General features: G+C 47.1%; 2 protein-coding genes and 1 pseudogene across 2 annotated transcripts; 2 read left to right on the forward strand and 1 right to left on the reverse strand.

The window, feature by feature from the left end:
* Positions 1 to 391: 391 nt before the first annotated feature.
* Positions 392 to 2,058, forward strand: LOC136523782 (zealexin A1 synthase-like). Its single transcript, XM_066517346.1, has 2 exons — positions 392 to 1,348; positions 1,435 to 2,058. The coding sequence occupies exons 1-2, from the start codon at positions 392 to 394 to the stop codon at positions 2,056 to 2,058; spliced, it is 1,581 nt and encodes a 526-aa protein (XP_066373443.1).
* A 2,970-nt stretch (positions 2,059 to 5,028) lies between these two features.
* On the reverse strand, positions 5,029 to 9,619 carry LOC136523785 (uncharacterized). Its single transcript, XM_066517347.1, has 8 exons — positions 9,502 to 9,619; positions 8,432 to 8,814; positions 8,091 to 8,388; positions 7,947 to 8,045; positions 7,043 to 7,738; positions 6,760 to 6,966; positions 5,659 to 6,347; positions 5,029 to 5,364 (listed from the first exon to the last, which is right to left on the reverse strand). Exons 1-7 carry the CDS (start codon positions 9,617 to 9,619, stop codon positions 5,677 to 5,679), a joined length of 2,472 nt encoding a protein of 823 aa, XP_066373444.1. The 3' UTR covers positions 5,029 to 5,364; positions 5,659 to 5,676.
* Positions 9,620 to 12,593: 2,974 nt separating this feature from the next.
* LOC136523786 (desmethyl-deoxy-podophyllotoxin synthase-like) lies at positions 12,594 to 15,080 on the forward strand (annotated as a pseudogene).
* The last annotated feature ends 518 nt before the right edge of the window (positions 15,081 to 15,598 follow it).

A 15,598-nucleotide genomic window follows, 5' to 3' on the forward strand; every position in this document is an offset into this window, starting at 1 on the left:
GCCGGTTTAAGCCACAAACCGGCAGTGATGTAGTCCTTCACTGTCGGTTTTAACCTAGCCCCAATCATTTTTTCATTTTCAAGCTCATAACCGACAGTGAAGATACATCACTGCTGATTCTCATAAATCCGACAGTGATGATGCCTACAGTGAAGTGCAAATCTGACGTAGTGGATGCTCTTAGCTACCCCCACTCATAAGGTGTTCCCTAGAATCGGAGGCTCGTGGCTTCACTATCCCAATAGGAACTTAGACACGGCATCTACTTCCTCCAAGCGTTGCAACCCTATCTATAAATATACACAGCCTCAGGCTCAAGTTACACGTTCATTATATTATAGGCCAGTTCCTCGTCTTGTTTACATCATTAACATCATAGTGGAGCAAAGCCATGGAGCCACTACACCCTTGGTGCTTGTATATTATGATTCTAATCTTGGTCCTCCTAGCTCTAGTACTCCTCGATCTGCATTGTCTACGGACTCCACCTTGTGCGCCAGGGACAAGGTTGCCGCCGGGACCATGGCGGCTCCCGGTAATTGGCACCCTCCACCACCTAATGACCGTGAAGAACCCACGGCTCGTGCACCGTGCCTTGGCCGTCCTCGCACGCCGCTGGGACGCCCCCGTCATGTACGTCCGGCTAGGGGAGCTGCACGCCGTCGTCGTCTCGTCGGCCGACGCCGCACGCGAAGTTATCAGGGAGAACGACACCAACTTCGCCACGCGGACCATGACCGCGACCGTGAGAGCCACCATCGGAGACAAGGTGGGGCTCGTCCTGTCTCCGCACGGCGCCATGTGGCGGAGGCTCCGCAGGATCTGCACGACGGAGCTTCTGAGCGCAAGGCGCGTTCGATCCTTCCGCTCCATCCGGGAGGATGAGGCCGCGCACCTCGCCCGCGCCATCGTCATGGACGCGCGCTCCGCGATCGCGCCCGGCGAGCGTGAGCGCCAGTTGATCAACGTCAGCGAGCTGGTGTCTCGGTTCGTGTCCGACACCGTTCTGCGCGCCATCATGGGCGAGCGGTTCAGGTGGCGGGACGAGTTCATGGCCACTCTGGCCAAGGCCATGACGAGGGGCGCCGAGTTCAGCGCGGGGGACCTGTTCCCGTCGTCGAAGCTCCTGCGAGCCATTAACGGCACGGTGAGCGAGTCCAAGGCGCTGAACGCCAAGCTGTTCGAGCTGGTGGATCGCGCCATCGACCAGCGCCGCGGGAGGAAGGCTGGAGCGGCTGCCGAAGAAGGCGCCAACGACGCATTGCTCGATGTGCTTCTGCGGTTGCAGGAACACGATGATGATCTCGACTGCCCTCTCACCATTGCGACCATAAAAGCTGTCATCCTGGTAGTACTACTATCACCATTATTGGCAACATGAGGAAGATTTATTATTTCTTAATTAATGAATCGTTACGCGACACTTCTCTGCAGGACATGTTTGGGACTGGAACCAGTACAACATCGACAACGATCCAATGGGCCATGTTAGAGCTGATGAAGAATCCAAAACTGATGCGGAAAGTGCAACAAGAGATCTGCCATGTCCTGGGATGCAAGTCGCGGGTAACAGAGGACAACTTGACCAACCTGAAGTACCTAAAGCTTGTCATCAAGGAAACACTACGGTTGCACCCAGCAACATGCGTACTCTTCCCAAAAGCGAGTCAGGAATCTTGCAAGATCCTTGGGTATGATGTGCCCAAAGGCATGCTCATGGTCATGAATGTGTGGGCGATTAACAGGGACCCAAAATACTGGGATGATGCCGAGGTTTTCAAGCCAGAGCGTTTCGAAGGAACTACCGTTGATTTTCGTGGCACGGACTTCCAGTTCTTGCCGTTCAGTGGAGGAAGAAGGATGTGCCCCGGCATAATGCTGGCGCATGCCAACATCGAGTTGGCACTCGCGACACTCCTATACCACTTCGACTGGCAGCTCCCACCGGGTGCCACACCCGACCAGGTAGACATGGCTGAGAAATTTGGTATCGATGTTCGCCCAAAGAGGGATGTTTACCTCTGTCCAGTCCTAGTTCTGCCACCGAAAATTGAGTAGTCATGTCCTAGTTCTAAAACCGGTCAGTTACTGTAGCTTCGATTCAGAGTTCCAATCCAAGCCTGACAGTGTATCTTCATTGTGTTGAAACGACTAAGCCGTTGATCATTAGTGAAAACCATGTACATGAAAGTTGTAGCCCTACCTTTCATCTTCAACTTCTATTAAAGGATCATAGTCTAATTCACCAAGAATCAGGAGTTACATCAAGCCAAAGTCGGCTCCCTTAAACTATAATTGCAGCTAAGACTTAGAAAATTTTCTAAGTGTTGAATCAGCCCTCAACACTGACTTGTGGGACCTTTTTGAGCATGTTGTGCACATTTTCATGACTTGGCTTCTAAACAAAGTTTGTTCCTTATAAAATTTTCTACAACTTTGCTTTAGGTTCCTCAGACATGCAAACACTCTAAGTTGTACTTTTTAAATAGTCAAACAAAAGAGTTCAGGGTCAAAACAAGTCAAACCACTACTTGAAATCATAATTAGGCAACATGATCAACATGAACAATGTTCCAAATGACATTCTAAGTATAACTAAGTTGCTTAAGAGAATTATTAGCCACACCACACATAGGTCACACCAAAATCAAACATTACATGTACTGAAACAAGGAAAAACCAATGAAATGTTACATTTGTTTCATAGTCATGTTTCACATGTTTCATGATTTTGTTGCATAGTACTAACTAACTATGTTTCACTAAAGTGAGTTGTACATGTTGCACTTGAGTGTTGCACACTATTCATTTCATACAACAAGCACACATGAAATATAACGATATGTTTCAATGTTTCGAAAACATGTTTCATGCAATATAAGCTCATGAATGGATGAATAATGCTCATGTTCACGAAATGCAAGTGCAAATGTGGAAGCCAAACACCTGGGTGTTACACGCCATAGGGATGGCTCCATGTTGCGGCCCTATTCGTCACTATCACCATGCGTGGGCATCATCTGTCGGTCATGGCGTTCCACTCTGTCCCGGCAGACGTCGTGGTGAACAGAGGCGCCTGTCCGCGTCCATATGAGGATTAGACAGAACAGCACTAGCACGTCCAACACTGTTCTTGATGTTAATGCCTAGGTATGGCCCGTTATGGCCACGGGTTATATCGAGGCATGCCAGCCTCTTCTTTGGCGTCAGAGTTTGGACCCGGGCCCGTACGCTTGGACCTGGAGTGGTTGGTGGCGGTATGGGTCCCTGTCAGACGAGACGGAACCCGTGTCCTCGAGGTCAGGCAAGATGGAACCCATGTCCTTGGGGTCGGGCGAGACGGAGCTCGCACCTAAGGGGTCGGGCGAGACGGAGCCCGCGGCCTCGAGGTCGGGCGAGGTGGAGCCCGCACCCAAGGGGTCGGGCGAGACGGAGCCCGCGGCCTCGAGGTCGGGCGAGACGGAACCTGCGTCCTTGGGGTCGGGCGAGACGGAGCCCGAGACGGATCCCGCGGCCTTGAACGAGACAGAACCTGCGTCCTCGGGATCGGGCGAGACGGAGCCCGCACCCAAGGGGTCGGACGAGATGGAGCCCGCGGCCTCGAGGTCGGGCGAGACGAAGCCCGCGGCCTTGGGCGAGACGGAACCCGCGGCCTTGGGGTCGGGTGAGACGAGGCTCGCACCCAAGTGGTCCGGCGAGACGGAGCTCGTGGCCTCGAGGTCGGGCGAGACGGAGGCCGCGGCTTTGGGCGAGACGGATCCCGCATTCTTGGAGTTGAGCGAGATGGAGCCCGCACCCAAGGGTTCAGGCGAGATTGATCCCGCGGTCTCGAGGTCGGGCGAGACGGAGCCTACGGCCTTGGGCGAGATGGAACCCGCGTCCTTGGGGTCGGGCGAGACGGAGCCCGCACCCAAGGGGTCGGGGGAGACAGAGCCCGCGACCTCAAGGTCGGGCGAGACGGAGCCCGCGGCCTTAGGTGAGACGGAACCCGCGTCCTTGGGGTCGGGTGAGACGGAGCCCGCGGCCTCGAGGTCGGGCGAGACGGATCCCACGGCCTTGGGCGAGACGGAACCCACGTCCTTGGGGTCGGGCGAGACGGAGCCCGCACCTAAGGGGTCGGACGAGACGGAGCCCGCGGCCTTAGGGTCGGGCGAGACCTTTTAATACGTCTCGAGCCATCAGGGGAAGTCAGCGTGGGCGCTCACTTCCTTGCTTTGGGTATTTCTAATATCGATACCCGACAACACCGGTGATAAAAAACCGCCCTCAATAAAAATCGATTTTGACCACTAATAAAAGTAATTTGTGTATTATCGCGTGACTTCCAATCCAAAGAACATGATATTATATGTTGACGAAGTCACAAATTAAGATGGGCAAAGCTGCTTATCCAAACTAACAGCTCTAGATTCGCGTGCAAATTAAATTAGCTGACATATATAATTACAACATACTAATGCGCAAAGAAAGGTTTACTGAGGAGGTAGCTAGCAGCGAACATGTCGTCGCCGGCAAGCCGACTGCAACTCCGAGGCTCCAAGGCGATGGCACATCTGCCGATGCCAGGCATAGCTGCCTCTGAAGCAGCATCTGAATCGACGCCCCGCTTCTGGAGCTCGATTTGTCCTTGGCTTTCCTGATGGGGGCACTGGAGGACGAATTCAACCGTACTGCAGCTATCAACGTTGGGGCAAGGTTTTGGGATTCAAAATGCTAAAAACTTCGGTGCTCACCGAATTTGACGAATTTCGGAATTTTCGGAATTTTCGGACTGGTTTTCGGTTAAGTTGACCAGTCAAACATTTCATGTTTGACCGAATTTTGACCGAAATTTGACCGAATTTTGACAAATTTAGTCCGAATTTTTTTATAAAGAACAAAACAATAGAGAAATCAGTTAAAAACGATCAAACAATGTATCATGCTTCGATCAAGGCTTTAAAACAATAAAGACTTCAATAGTTTTCAAACACAGGCTGCAGCACGATAGCCTAGAAAGCCACATAAATTGAGCCAATATTTAGACAATACAGTCCTAAGGAGTTTGTTCATAGCTCCATAAATAGTTCAGAGTCCAAATTAAGTACACAACATAAGCCAAATTAGAGGCCACTTGAAGTCTAGTTCATCACTCCTCAAATAGTCCGAAGGAGTACAACTTAAATTACAGTCCAGCCAGCCATACGTACACTAACAGAATTAAGTCGCCCAAAAGTAAGCAACGCAAAAGAAAATGTCAGCTAGCACATTGTCAATTGCCACTGGCACCTTTTTGTGTTTCATGGCAGTCATCCACCCATCACCATGTACACACCAAAAAATTACTTCAAGAACTGCTGCTGGAGAGCTGCTGCTGGACTGTACCTAAAAAACATTCATAAAACAACATTTATAAGTTAACTTTAATTAACCAACACACTTTAACTTCACCACTACATAATTTTCAGATGGTTCTATTGATAATATATATTGCAATTCTATTAGTAAAATATATTACATAGAATTGACTATTGGTAAATTAACATCAAATGAAAAGATAACTATGAAACAACTATGTATTGCTCTCCAGCCAAACATAAATTTATCATTCATAGAAATACACAACAATCAAATATAAAAGTAGCAATTATTATATATACAGGTACCAAAGCATATTACCTTGATAGAAGAGTCATGCTACTCTCTCTCATAGAGAGTAGAGAGGCTTTGAGTCCTCATCCTTTTTTGCTGGAGTCTTCCAGATCTGCGGCTATTAGGATTATCATCTTCCTCACCTAAAGCCTCTATGTCTTCTTCAACTCTTGGTGCAGTTTGCACAGGCTCATCATCATCACAATTGTCTTCATCATCACTGTCATCATCACCTTCAGCTAAGTCATCATCAAACTCATCCTCATTATGTTCTTCATCACTTTCCCCCAACTCAAACTCAATCTCCTCATCCTCAAACTCCCTAGCCCTCTTTCCACGAGATGAATTGCCCAGCTGGCTTCGACATAGGTCATCCAAACTAGGGCCTACATCATTCATAGATCTATCTAACCAGTCCCATATTGGATTGTTCTCATAAAAAATTGCAGCATCCAACATCATAGAACATGGATCAACTTCCTTGTCCTTCTGCTGGTATCCACTGTCCTCTCGGATACGCTCCTTCAAGTTATAATGGACATACACAAGCTTATGCAACTTGTCATAGCCTAGCTTGTTCCTAATCTTTGTATGCACCAGTGCAAAAGTACTCCAATTTCTCTCACAACCACTAGATGACACACATTGTGAAACAATACGTAATGCATACTTCTGTAAAGTAGGCACTTCTCCTCCAAACTGGAACCACCAATCAGCTGCCACAATGGGAATGGAAGTCAGCCACAAGAAAAAGCACAGATTCAACAATTCAATGGACATGTAACTAAAATATTGAATTAGTTGGGCCTGTTCACATGCGTGCATTAAGCTGCTGCTGTCGTGTACTGGTTCTGCAGTAAATTGAGAGAAAAAAAAGGTGCAGCTGCAGCAACAACACCTTATTGCTGTAGGAAAAAAGGTGCAGCTGCAGCAACAGCACCATATTGCTGCAGAAAAAAGGTGCAGCTGCAGCAACAGCGCCATTGTTGCAAAATTTTGAGGGACATGTTGAAACAAGAGATGCTCTACAATTACACTACTCAATTATAGCACCTGAATCTCTCACATTCATCTCCCAAACTTAAACAAGCATCTAACATACAATTTATTAGACTCGATGAGACTTACTTGGGGACATAGATGATGCTCCAGCACATGCGATGGGGCGATTGAACCTCCCAAGGCATTCTCGGAAGACTGATATTTCCTTGATTGCCTGAACAGCATCATCAGAAGCTTGTGCCATCTTCTCTATTGCATCTGTTAGTGCTAAAGAATATTCTGGTTTGCTGCAAAAGTTGTGCTTGTAATGGGTCTCGGGATCAAGAACAGCAGCTACATAAGGTGGAAAAGAGTTAGAATTTATGGCAGTACAACATGTAACAATGAAATTTAGTAGTAGTATCAATACCTGCAACCATTAATGTGTTTCTTTCCATATTGTCAACCCTCCTTGTCACCTTACTCAGAAATCGATCAAACTGTCTTGTTCCTATGCCAAGCTGAACTTCCATTGCTTGTATGGCTGCCATCATCCTCGGTTTGAACCCAGAAAGTGTGCATGACTTCTGTGTATCTGCATATCGCAGCACCAAATAGAGTGGTTTCAGTGCATCTACTACCCACTTCAGTGCAGACCACCATGTAGAACTTGTCAGGCACGCTTCAGTGTACTCATAGTACTCATCATCCTTCCAGTCACTGTCCTTCCAATCTTGTGAAAAAATCCAAGCTCGAAGATATTCTTTCTTGTCAAGGAAACTTTGGAGGAACATAAATACAGTTCCAAAGCGAGTAGCATTGGGTCTTATCAATTCCCCACCAATCTTCTTCTTCATCTCATCATGTAGCCTGTTATGGTTGTACAGGAACCTACAGATAAGCTTGGCACTTGCAACAACATTAGCAACCTTTCGGAACTTGCCAATGTCCTTCAACATGAGGTTGATAGTGTGAGCAGCACATGGCTGCCAGAAAATATGCTTGTATTCCTCAATTAGCTTCTCACATGCTTTCTTGTAATTTGACCCATTGTCAGTGACAATTTGAACTACCAATTCAGGGCCAATTTTCTCAACCACCTTTCTAATTTCCCGATGTATAAAATCTGCACAGCACCAAAATATAGTAGAAATCAACTGCATGTTACTAACAGTAAACACATTAGGCTTAAAAGTAGGTACATGCCCATCTAAACTAATAGCTTAGTAGTAAAAATTAACTGCATGTTACTAACAGTAAACACATTCAGCTTAACAACATGGGAAAAAACTTAAAGGAGAGATGGAAGAAAATAAATGAGAATAACAACTTACCAGCACTTTGCTTGTGGCCAGATACATCAATTGACTTCAGGAAGAACATGCGTGCATTACAATACACCATGAAGTTGATGATGGCCATGCTGGTAGGTCCTGTCCATGAGTCACACATGATAGTCACACCATACTGTTTCCAACCTTGCTTGAATTGTTCAAGAGAATTTTCAGCTTCCTCAAAGTTTGCTTCCAAGAATTCCCCGTCAATTCCATGTGATGTAGGAATCTGTGCTGTAGTCCCTAGCCGCTGAGTAAGCCTAATTGCACTCCGAAAGTACGGGCAATCAGCTTTCAGCCCAGGAATGTCATTCGCATGGAAAAACTTTGCCCATGCTTGTCCAAGCTTCTCTCTAGATCCCACTTGAAGTGCAGTGTCAATTCTAGGCTGCACATGTGCTTTGTTGCGTGCCAAATCCTTGTCAAAGTAGGCAGTGACACTCTTTTTACCAACAGAAACACGGACACCTCTGCCACTGCCACACCTCCTCTATTGCACGAGAAAGGTTCTTATCTCCCAATTGCTTCCTAATATCCAAACGGACTTGGTCTTCTTCATCACTTGCAAGGTCAATCACTTCCTGTCCTTGCAGCCCTTGTATGAGATCTCTCTCCAAACTGAGCATACGTTCCCTTTTTTCTTTTTTATTCTCCATTGATGCCTTCCGTAACTCCCTCATTGCATCCCGCACAGCTCTAGGCACACTGGTGCATGACTTCACTTCACCAACTATACAGCCAAGATGGTCCCTAAACCTTGTTGCACCTCCACCTTTGTTTGTAGTCCCACAGTACCCACATTTGAAACCTTGGCCAGCAAGCTTTGAGCCATGCATCCACACCTTGTTAATGTTTCCATCATTATGGTCTACATTCCAGAAGCAAAATATAAGAAATTAAAAACATAGAAATTTAAGTAATAAATTCAAAATTTTGTCCAGAGCAATGCAAGTTACTTTCAATCATACATCAATCCACAAACATTTAATAAAAAATAAACCTGAAGAACAGATTTATATACAATCAGTATACTAAATAGGCAGCTAAGCCACTCAGCAGTTTTGCCAAAAAAATAGAAAAAATAGAACCTGATAAAATATAAACTTCATTAATTCATCAGACCATCAGTCATCACTTCATAAAAGAATTACTTAACAAAATAACATGTCCATTGGACCATTAGTCATCATTTCATCGCAAGGATACTGCCTGCAGAACATACTTGGCATAAACTGGAAGTCTAGACAGAACATGGCACCAGTCCAAGACAACAACAAAGAGGTTCATCAAAAGATTACAGCCTACAAGACATATTTGGCAGAAACTAGAAGTCTAGAACATGGCTGCCGGAGATTTACCTCATTTTTTATGATACAAAATAACTAAATCTAACTGGGGCGTGCTTAAATATGATGATACAACATTAACAGAACCCCCACGCTAGCTATAGCTTCATGAATTGTATTGTACCACAAATAAATCAATCTATACAAATCATAGGTATGCAGTTATGATGTCCATCTCTATAAAACAGGGTACTCTGTTTTACATATACCTTGAGAAGCTGCTGCCGGCAGTGGTGCTGGTGGTGGTGCCGCCCGTGGTGCTGCAGCCCTTGCATGGCCATCTGTAGCACCACCAAGGCCAACGCTTGCACTACCCCTGGCCCTCATCTGGGTGATGCCGCTGCTACTGCTACCCGCACTGATGAGCTTCAAAAACACCAAATGGTTGAGGCGACGTACAGCAGAAATCGCACAACATTCATCACGGATGGATGGACATACGTACCAGTAGCTCGGTGATTTGGTTTCGATGATGCCACCGAATGAACGACTACAGCAGCAATGGAGGATTGGGGATTGGGGAGGATTTGGGATATGGCTGTAGGGGAGGAGAGGAGTGGAAGGGGAGACGATGGGGGAGGAGTGGACTGGAACAGGAGATCCGCCGCCGCCTTCACGTCCTAGTCGCTGGGCACGCGCCCGCACAAGGCGAGCCGCCGCCGCTGCTGCCGACCAGAGAGGAGGAGGAGGAAATATGAAACCCTAGGGTTTCCAGGGTAATGTTTGTGCTTTTATAGCTACGGGGGGTATCAGCAGGCTGGTATGGACCTTGGGTCGGGCCGAAAATTCAAATTGGGCCGAAATAATTTGTCCGGTTCAATTCTTTCTCGGGCCTGTCCGAAATGGACGAAAACCACCGAATTTCAGGCATTTCGGGCCGAATCCCAAATCCTTGGTCCTAGTAGCTTGCTCGAAAGTTGTAGCATCGGACGCTAAGGACAATAATATGTTCTTGTGCACTTGTGTAACGCGTTATTAAAATCTGAAAATGTTTATGTGCAGACCCAAAATTCCTTAAGCCACCAGCCATCTTACTTAAGGCTCACCAGGTCCTACAAGCCATCTTAATTAAGGCTCATTGTGTCCTGGGTGACGTTTTTAACCGGGACTACTTCTGGAGTCCGAGGTGGACTCCAACTTAAGTTGCACTGGACCTCCTCCGTTGTGACTTGGATGTCCACACTGGTCCTCTTTGCCTCAAGCTTTGTATCCGAAAGAGTGATGTCCTCGTTAGAAGGTGCTGTGGTGGAGGGCCAGCAGAGAAGGTAAAAGGGAGGTGGAGGGCTTTGAGTGCACTCTTGCTTTAGTGTGGTCAGACAAGGTGCCATGGACGATGGAGTGGGAGGGAAGCAGCAGTGGGGAAGAAAGAGAGGAGGGGAGAGAGGGAGATGTAGGCGACAATGGTGAGAAAAGGAGGGAAAAAGAGTGTCTTATATGTGGGCCGGCGCAACGGAAAAACCACCAAACTGGCCTAAATTGAATGGTATTGATAGTTAAGGTATCAAATTTACCCGGTTTTGTAGGTAGGAGGTCAAAACTCAACAAAAAATCATTGGCGGCTAGCGCTGTTCCAAGGGAAGGCATGACATGAAAATGGTTCTAATCAATTATATTTGTTCATCTTGCCTCCCATAAGGCCATAACGGTCTACTTGCGTGGCTGAGAAATTTGGTGTCAATCAATCAATGTGTGACTGAGAAATTGGTAAGATTAATTTGTGCGACTGAGAATTTGGTGTGCACGTTCACCCAAATAGGGATGTTTTTACACTTGTCCATCTGTAGTTGTGCCACTAGAAATGCAGTGTCCTAGGTCCTTAGCTTGCGCCAGCTAGCTCTATGAGTTACTTTATTTATTGCTCCCTTGAGGTGGATTACTGAACTCCATTGAGCATTTTTAACCAATTATTACAATAATTTCCATGTTGAACTGAACCTTATACAAAGCTGACATATATATTTTTTGACAGGAGACCTGCATCCTTTTATATATAGTAAGGAGAATTAAAGTTTGAGTACAATGCATGCCGGCGGAAGCCGAAGGCCCGAAGCCATAGCAGGTAACTGGCCTATTAGGATATACATTTTGCAAAAGTTCTGGTGCCCGGCAAATACAGGAGTTCAGTAATTCTTGAGGGATCACAGGGAGATGCTGTTTTGTAGGAGCTTCTGCTTGCAATATGCTCCCTCCGTTCTTTGTGTTTGTTTTTTACCCTCGAACACCTGTAAGAAATGTTTTGCAGTTGTATCGAGGGAGGAAGCTGCGATACTGAGTTTTGCATTTAAAAAAACGCATGCGTATGGTACAAAGTGTTCCTATCCTATCCATATGGTGAATTTTTCTCTCTAAATGCCTATGGTGACCGCGATGACGACACTATAGCACAACCAAACTAGAGTCAGACATGAGTCGATTAAAGTACCAAAATACCGATGGAATCAGTCGGTAAAGATTCCAAATAGATCATCGATTGGTATTCCTAAAATAGACCTCAAACTATTAGTCTATATCTATCTACGCAATAGCGTCTAACAATCGATCGGTATAAGTGTTAGGTCAATATAACTTTATACCGACACCACTATCAGCGACACGTAGGGGGAGTCAGCATAGTCTATACCGGTCGGCCGTAGGTCGCTATAATGGCTTGTACTCATACAAAAGGAATCTTTATGGATGGGTTATGGTATGGTAAGAAATAAAATAAGTACGGTAAAATACAACGGTAATTAGATAGGAACTTTATTAGATATGTCTTACGGTAATCCTCCAAGAAAAGAACATGTAAATATGTCTCATGATAATCCTCCTAAAAGGAACAAACAAAAATAGGGACATTTTTTTTTATTTCTACCAAGGCCAAACAATAGAGAACGAATCAAATACTCCAATTGTTGTAGCTTTGTCTCTAGCACATGGATTATACCATGAAGAGGTCGTTCAGGTTGCAGCCAAGGCTTACCAAAATTTTTATGCACATCAAATGCTACAAAGTGCACTCACATCAAATTTAGTTATGCCTAAAAATTCCGTAGCGAACAAGTTAAATATGTCATGTACTTTGTGGTTTTGATAAGAGTTTAATGCACCAGTGGCCCTCAAACATAAGGTGTTCCCTAGAAGCTGAGGCTTGTGCTTCACTATCCCAATAGGAACTTAGACACGGTATCTACTTCCTCCAACGTTGCAACTCTATCTATAAATATACACAGCCTGAGGCTGAATTTACACATTCATTCTATTATTAGGCCAGTTCCTATTGTATACATCTTTATCATTAACATCATAGTGGAGCAAAGCCATGGAGCCACTACACCCTTTGTTCTTGTATATTATGATTCTAATCTTGGTCCTCCTAGCTCTAGTACTCCTCGATCTCCATTGTCTACGGACTCCACCTTGTGCGCTAGCGACAAGGTTGCCGCCGGGACCATGGCGGCTCCCGGTAATTGGCACCCTCCACCACCTAATGACCGTGAAGAACCCACGGCTCGTGCACCGTGCCTTGGCCGTCCTCGCACGCCGCTGGGACGCCCCCGTCATGTACGTCCGGCTAGGGGAGCTGCACGCCGTCGTCGTCTCGTCGGCCGACGCAGCACGCGAAGTTATCAAGGAGAACGACACCAACTTCGCCACGCGGACCATGACCGCGACCGTGAGAGCCACCATCGGAGACAAGGTGGGGCTCGTCCTGTCTCCGCACGGCGCCATGTGGCGGAGGCTCCGCAGGATCTGCACGACGGAGCTTCTGAGCGCAAGGCGCGTTCGATCCTTCCGCTCCATCCGGGAGGATGAGGCCGCGCACCTCGTCCGCGCCATCGCCACGGACGCGCGCTCCGGCGAGCGTCGTCAGCTGGTCAACGTCAACGAGCTGGTGTCTCGGTTCGTGTCCGACACCGTTCTGCGCGCCATCATGGGCGAGCGGTTCAGGTGTCGGGACGAGTTCATGACAACGCTGGCCAAGGTCATGACGAGGGGCGCCGAGTTCAGCGCTGAGGACCTATTCCCGTCGTCGAGGCTCCTGCGAGCCATTAACGGCACGGTGAGCGAGTCCACGGCGCTGAACGCCAAGCTGTTCGAGCTGGTGGATCGCGCCATCGACCAGCGCCGTGAGAGGAAGGCTGGAGCAGCTGCCGAAGACGACGGCGTCAACGATGCACGCGACTTGCTCGATGTGCTTCTGAGGCTGCAGGAGCACGACGATGATGTCGACTGCCCTCTCACCATGGCGACCATGAAAGCTGTCATCGTGGTATATAGTACTACTATCAACATTGGCAACATGAGAGACGATTTATTTTTTCTTATATATGACCTCATGAATCGTTACGCGACACATCTCTGCAGGACATGTTTGGGACCCTGGAAGCAGTACAACATCGACGACGATCCAATGGGCCATGTTAGAGCTGATGAAGAATCCAAAAGTGATGCGGAAAGTGCAACAAGAGATACGCCTTGTCCTGGGATGCAAGTCTCGGGTAACAGAGGATGACTTACCAACCTGAAGTACCTAAAGTTTGTCGTCAAAGAAACACTAAGGCGCGCTGCACCCAGCAACATGCGTACTCTTCCCAAAAGCGAGCCAGGAATCTTGCAAGATCCTTGGGTATGAAGTATGATGTGCCCAAAGGCATGCTCACGGTCATGAATGTCTGGTCGATTAACAGGGACCCAAAATACTGGGATGATGCCGAGGTTTTCAAGCCAAAGCGTTTCGAAGGAATTACAGTTGATTTTCGTGGCACGGACTTCCGGTTCCTACCGTTCGGTGGAGGAAGAAGGATGTGCCAACATTGAGTTGGGACTCGCATCACTCCTATATCACTTCGACTGGCAGCTCCCACCGGGGCTCACACCCGATGAGATAGACATGGCTGAGAAGTTGGTGTCAATGTTCGCCCAAAGAGGGATGTCTACCTTAGCCCAGTCCTAGTTCTGCCACCAAACTCCAATGCGCTTCGCCTCCACTGTGTCGCCCGCCTTCCATACTCCACCTCCACCACGCCACCCGCTTTCCCCACTCCGCCTCCACCACGCCTCCTGCCTACACCACGGCATCCGCCCACTGGCCGTTCCTCCGAGCCGGCGAGCCACAACGACGGATGCTCCAGCAAGCAGGCAAGGGGAGGAGCTTCGTGTGACGCCGCTCCACCGGCGAGTTGTCCGCGCCGCTGCCACGAGATCCACATGCCGCCGCCGACCTCCGGACCAGCGTCGAGCTCCGCAATGACGAGCCTCCATTCATCCAAGCTGCAAGGTGACATTGCACTAAAAGCGCATGTTGTAAGTATATGTTTCAAGTGGTTCAGAAGTTTCAAAGGTATGTTGCAAGTGTTTTATATCGATGTTGTAAAATTAGATCGAGATGTTGCACATGTTGCAATGGTTATACACATATGTTTCAAGTGTATGTTTCAAATGTTTCATCAGTTCCAGTTATATGTTATAAGTGTTTCATTTGGATATTACAAAAGTAGATCTGAATGTTGTATCGTATGTTACAAGTGTTATATCTGGATGTTTGCATATGTTGACAATGGCTACATACGTGTTTTCAAGTTTTTTCAAGTGTTTTAGACGTATGTTGCAAGTGTTTCAGCTGTTTCGAACGTATATTGCAAGTGTGTTATCTGGATGATGCTAAAGTAAATCAGGTGTTGCATATGTTGCAATAGGACCCACCTGCTATGGCTGCTGGGGCACCGCTGAGCGAGCGCAGGTGGTCCCCGTGTGCGGTCGGGCTGTGCAGGCGAGGTCTGGGCGGTGCGGCCCCACGTGGGCATGAGAAATGAGGTGCACGTGTGGGAAACGGGGTGCAGGCACATGCGTCCGTCCGGAGGTCCGGGCACTAGCAATCCCCTTTTCTTAGCTACGTCTAATGAGAAATTATATGGATCATTAATTGTAAGTATTGCCAGAAATTGGTATAAATTAAATATGAAACATATCAGGCTCTCGTCCTTTCTTATACAACTGTGGATTCCATAACCATCATTGAGAAATAAAACATGTATAGATATCCAAGACAATTTATCATGTTTTATATAGGAACAAGTTTTTTTTTGGCCCCTTTTACGTTTGACTTATTTTAGACCCCAAACTATAAAAAAATGATAAATTTGATAGCTCAACTATCAGTACCAATCATTTAACCCCTTGGTCTTCTTTTTGGTGTTTTTCAAGTATAGCTTTGGCATGCCTATCATATGCTCCATCTCTCCCCATACCTTGACGCCTCCCTCCTCTCTATTACCACCTTCCAATAGCTATGTCCAGCATATACTAGCTTTTGTGCCACTGCTA

This window comes from Miscanthus floridulus, chromosome 18, assembly GCF_019320115.1.
Source record: "Miscanthus floridulus cultivar M001 chromosome 18, ASM1932011v1, whole genome shotgun sequence".
Lineage (NCBI taxonomy): Eukaryota > Viridiplantae > Streptophyta > Magnoliopsida > Poales > Poaceae > Miscanthus > Miscanthus floridulus.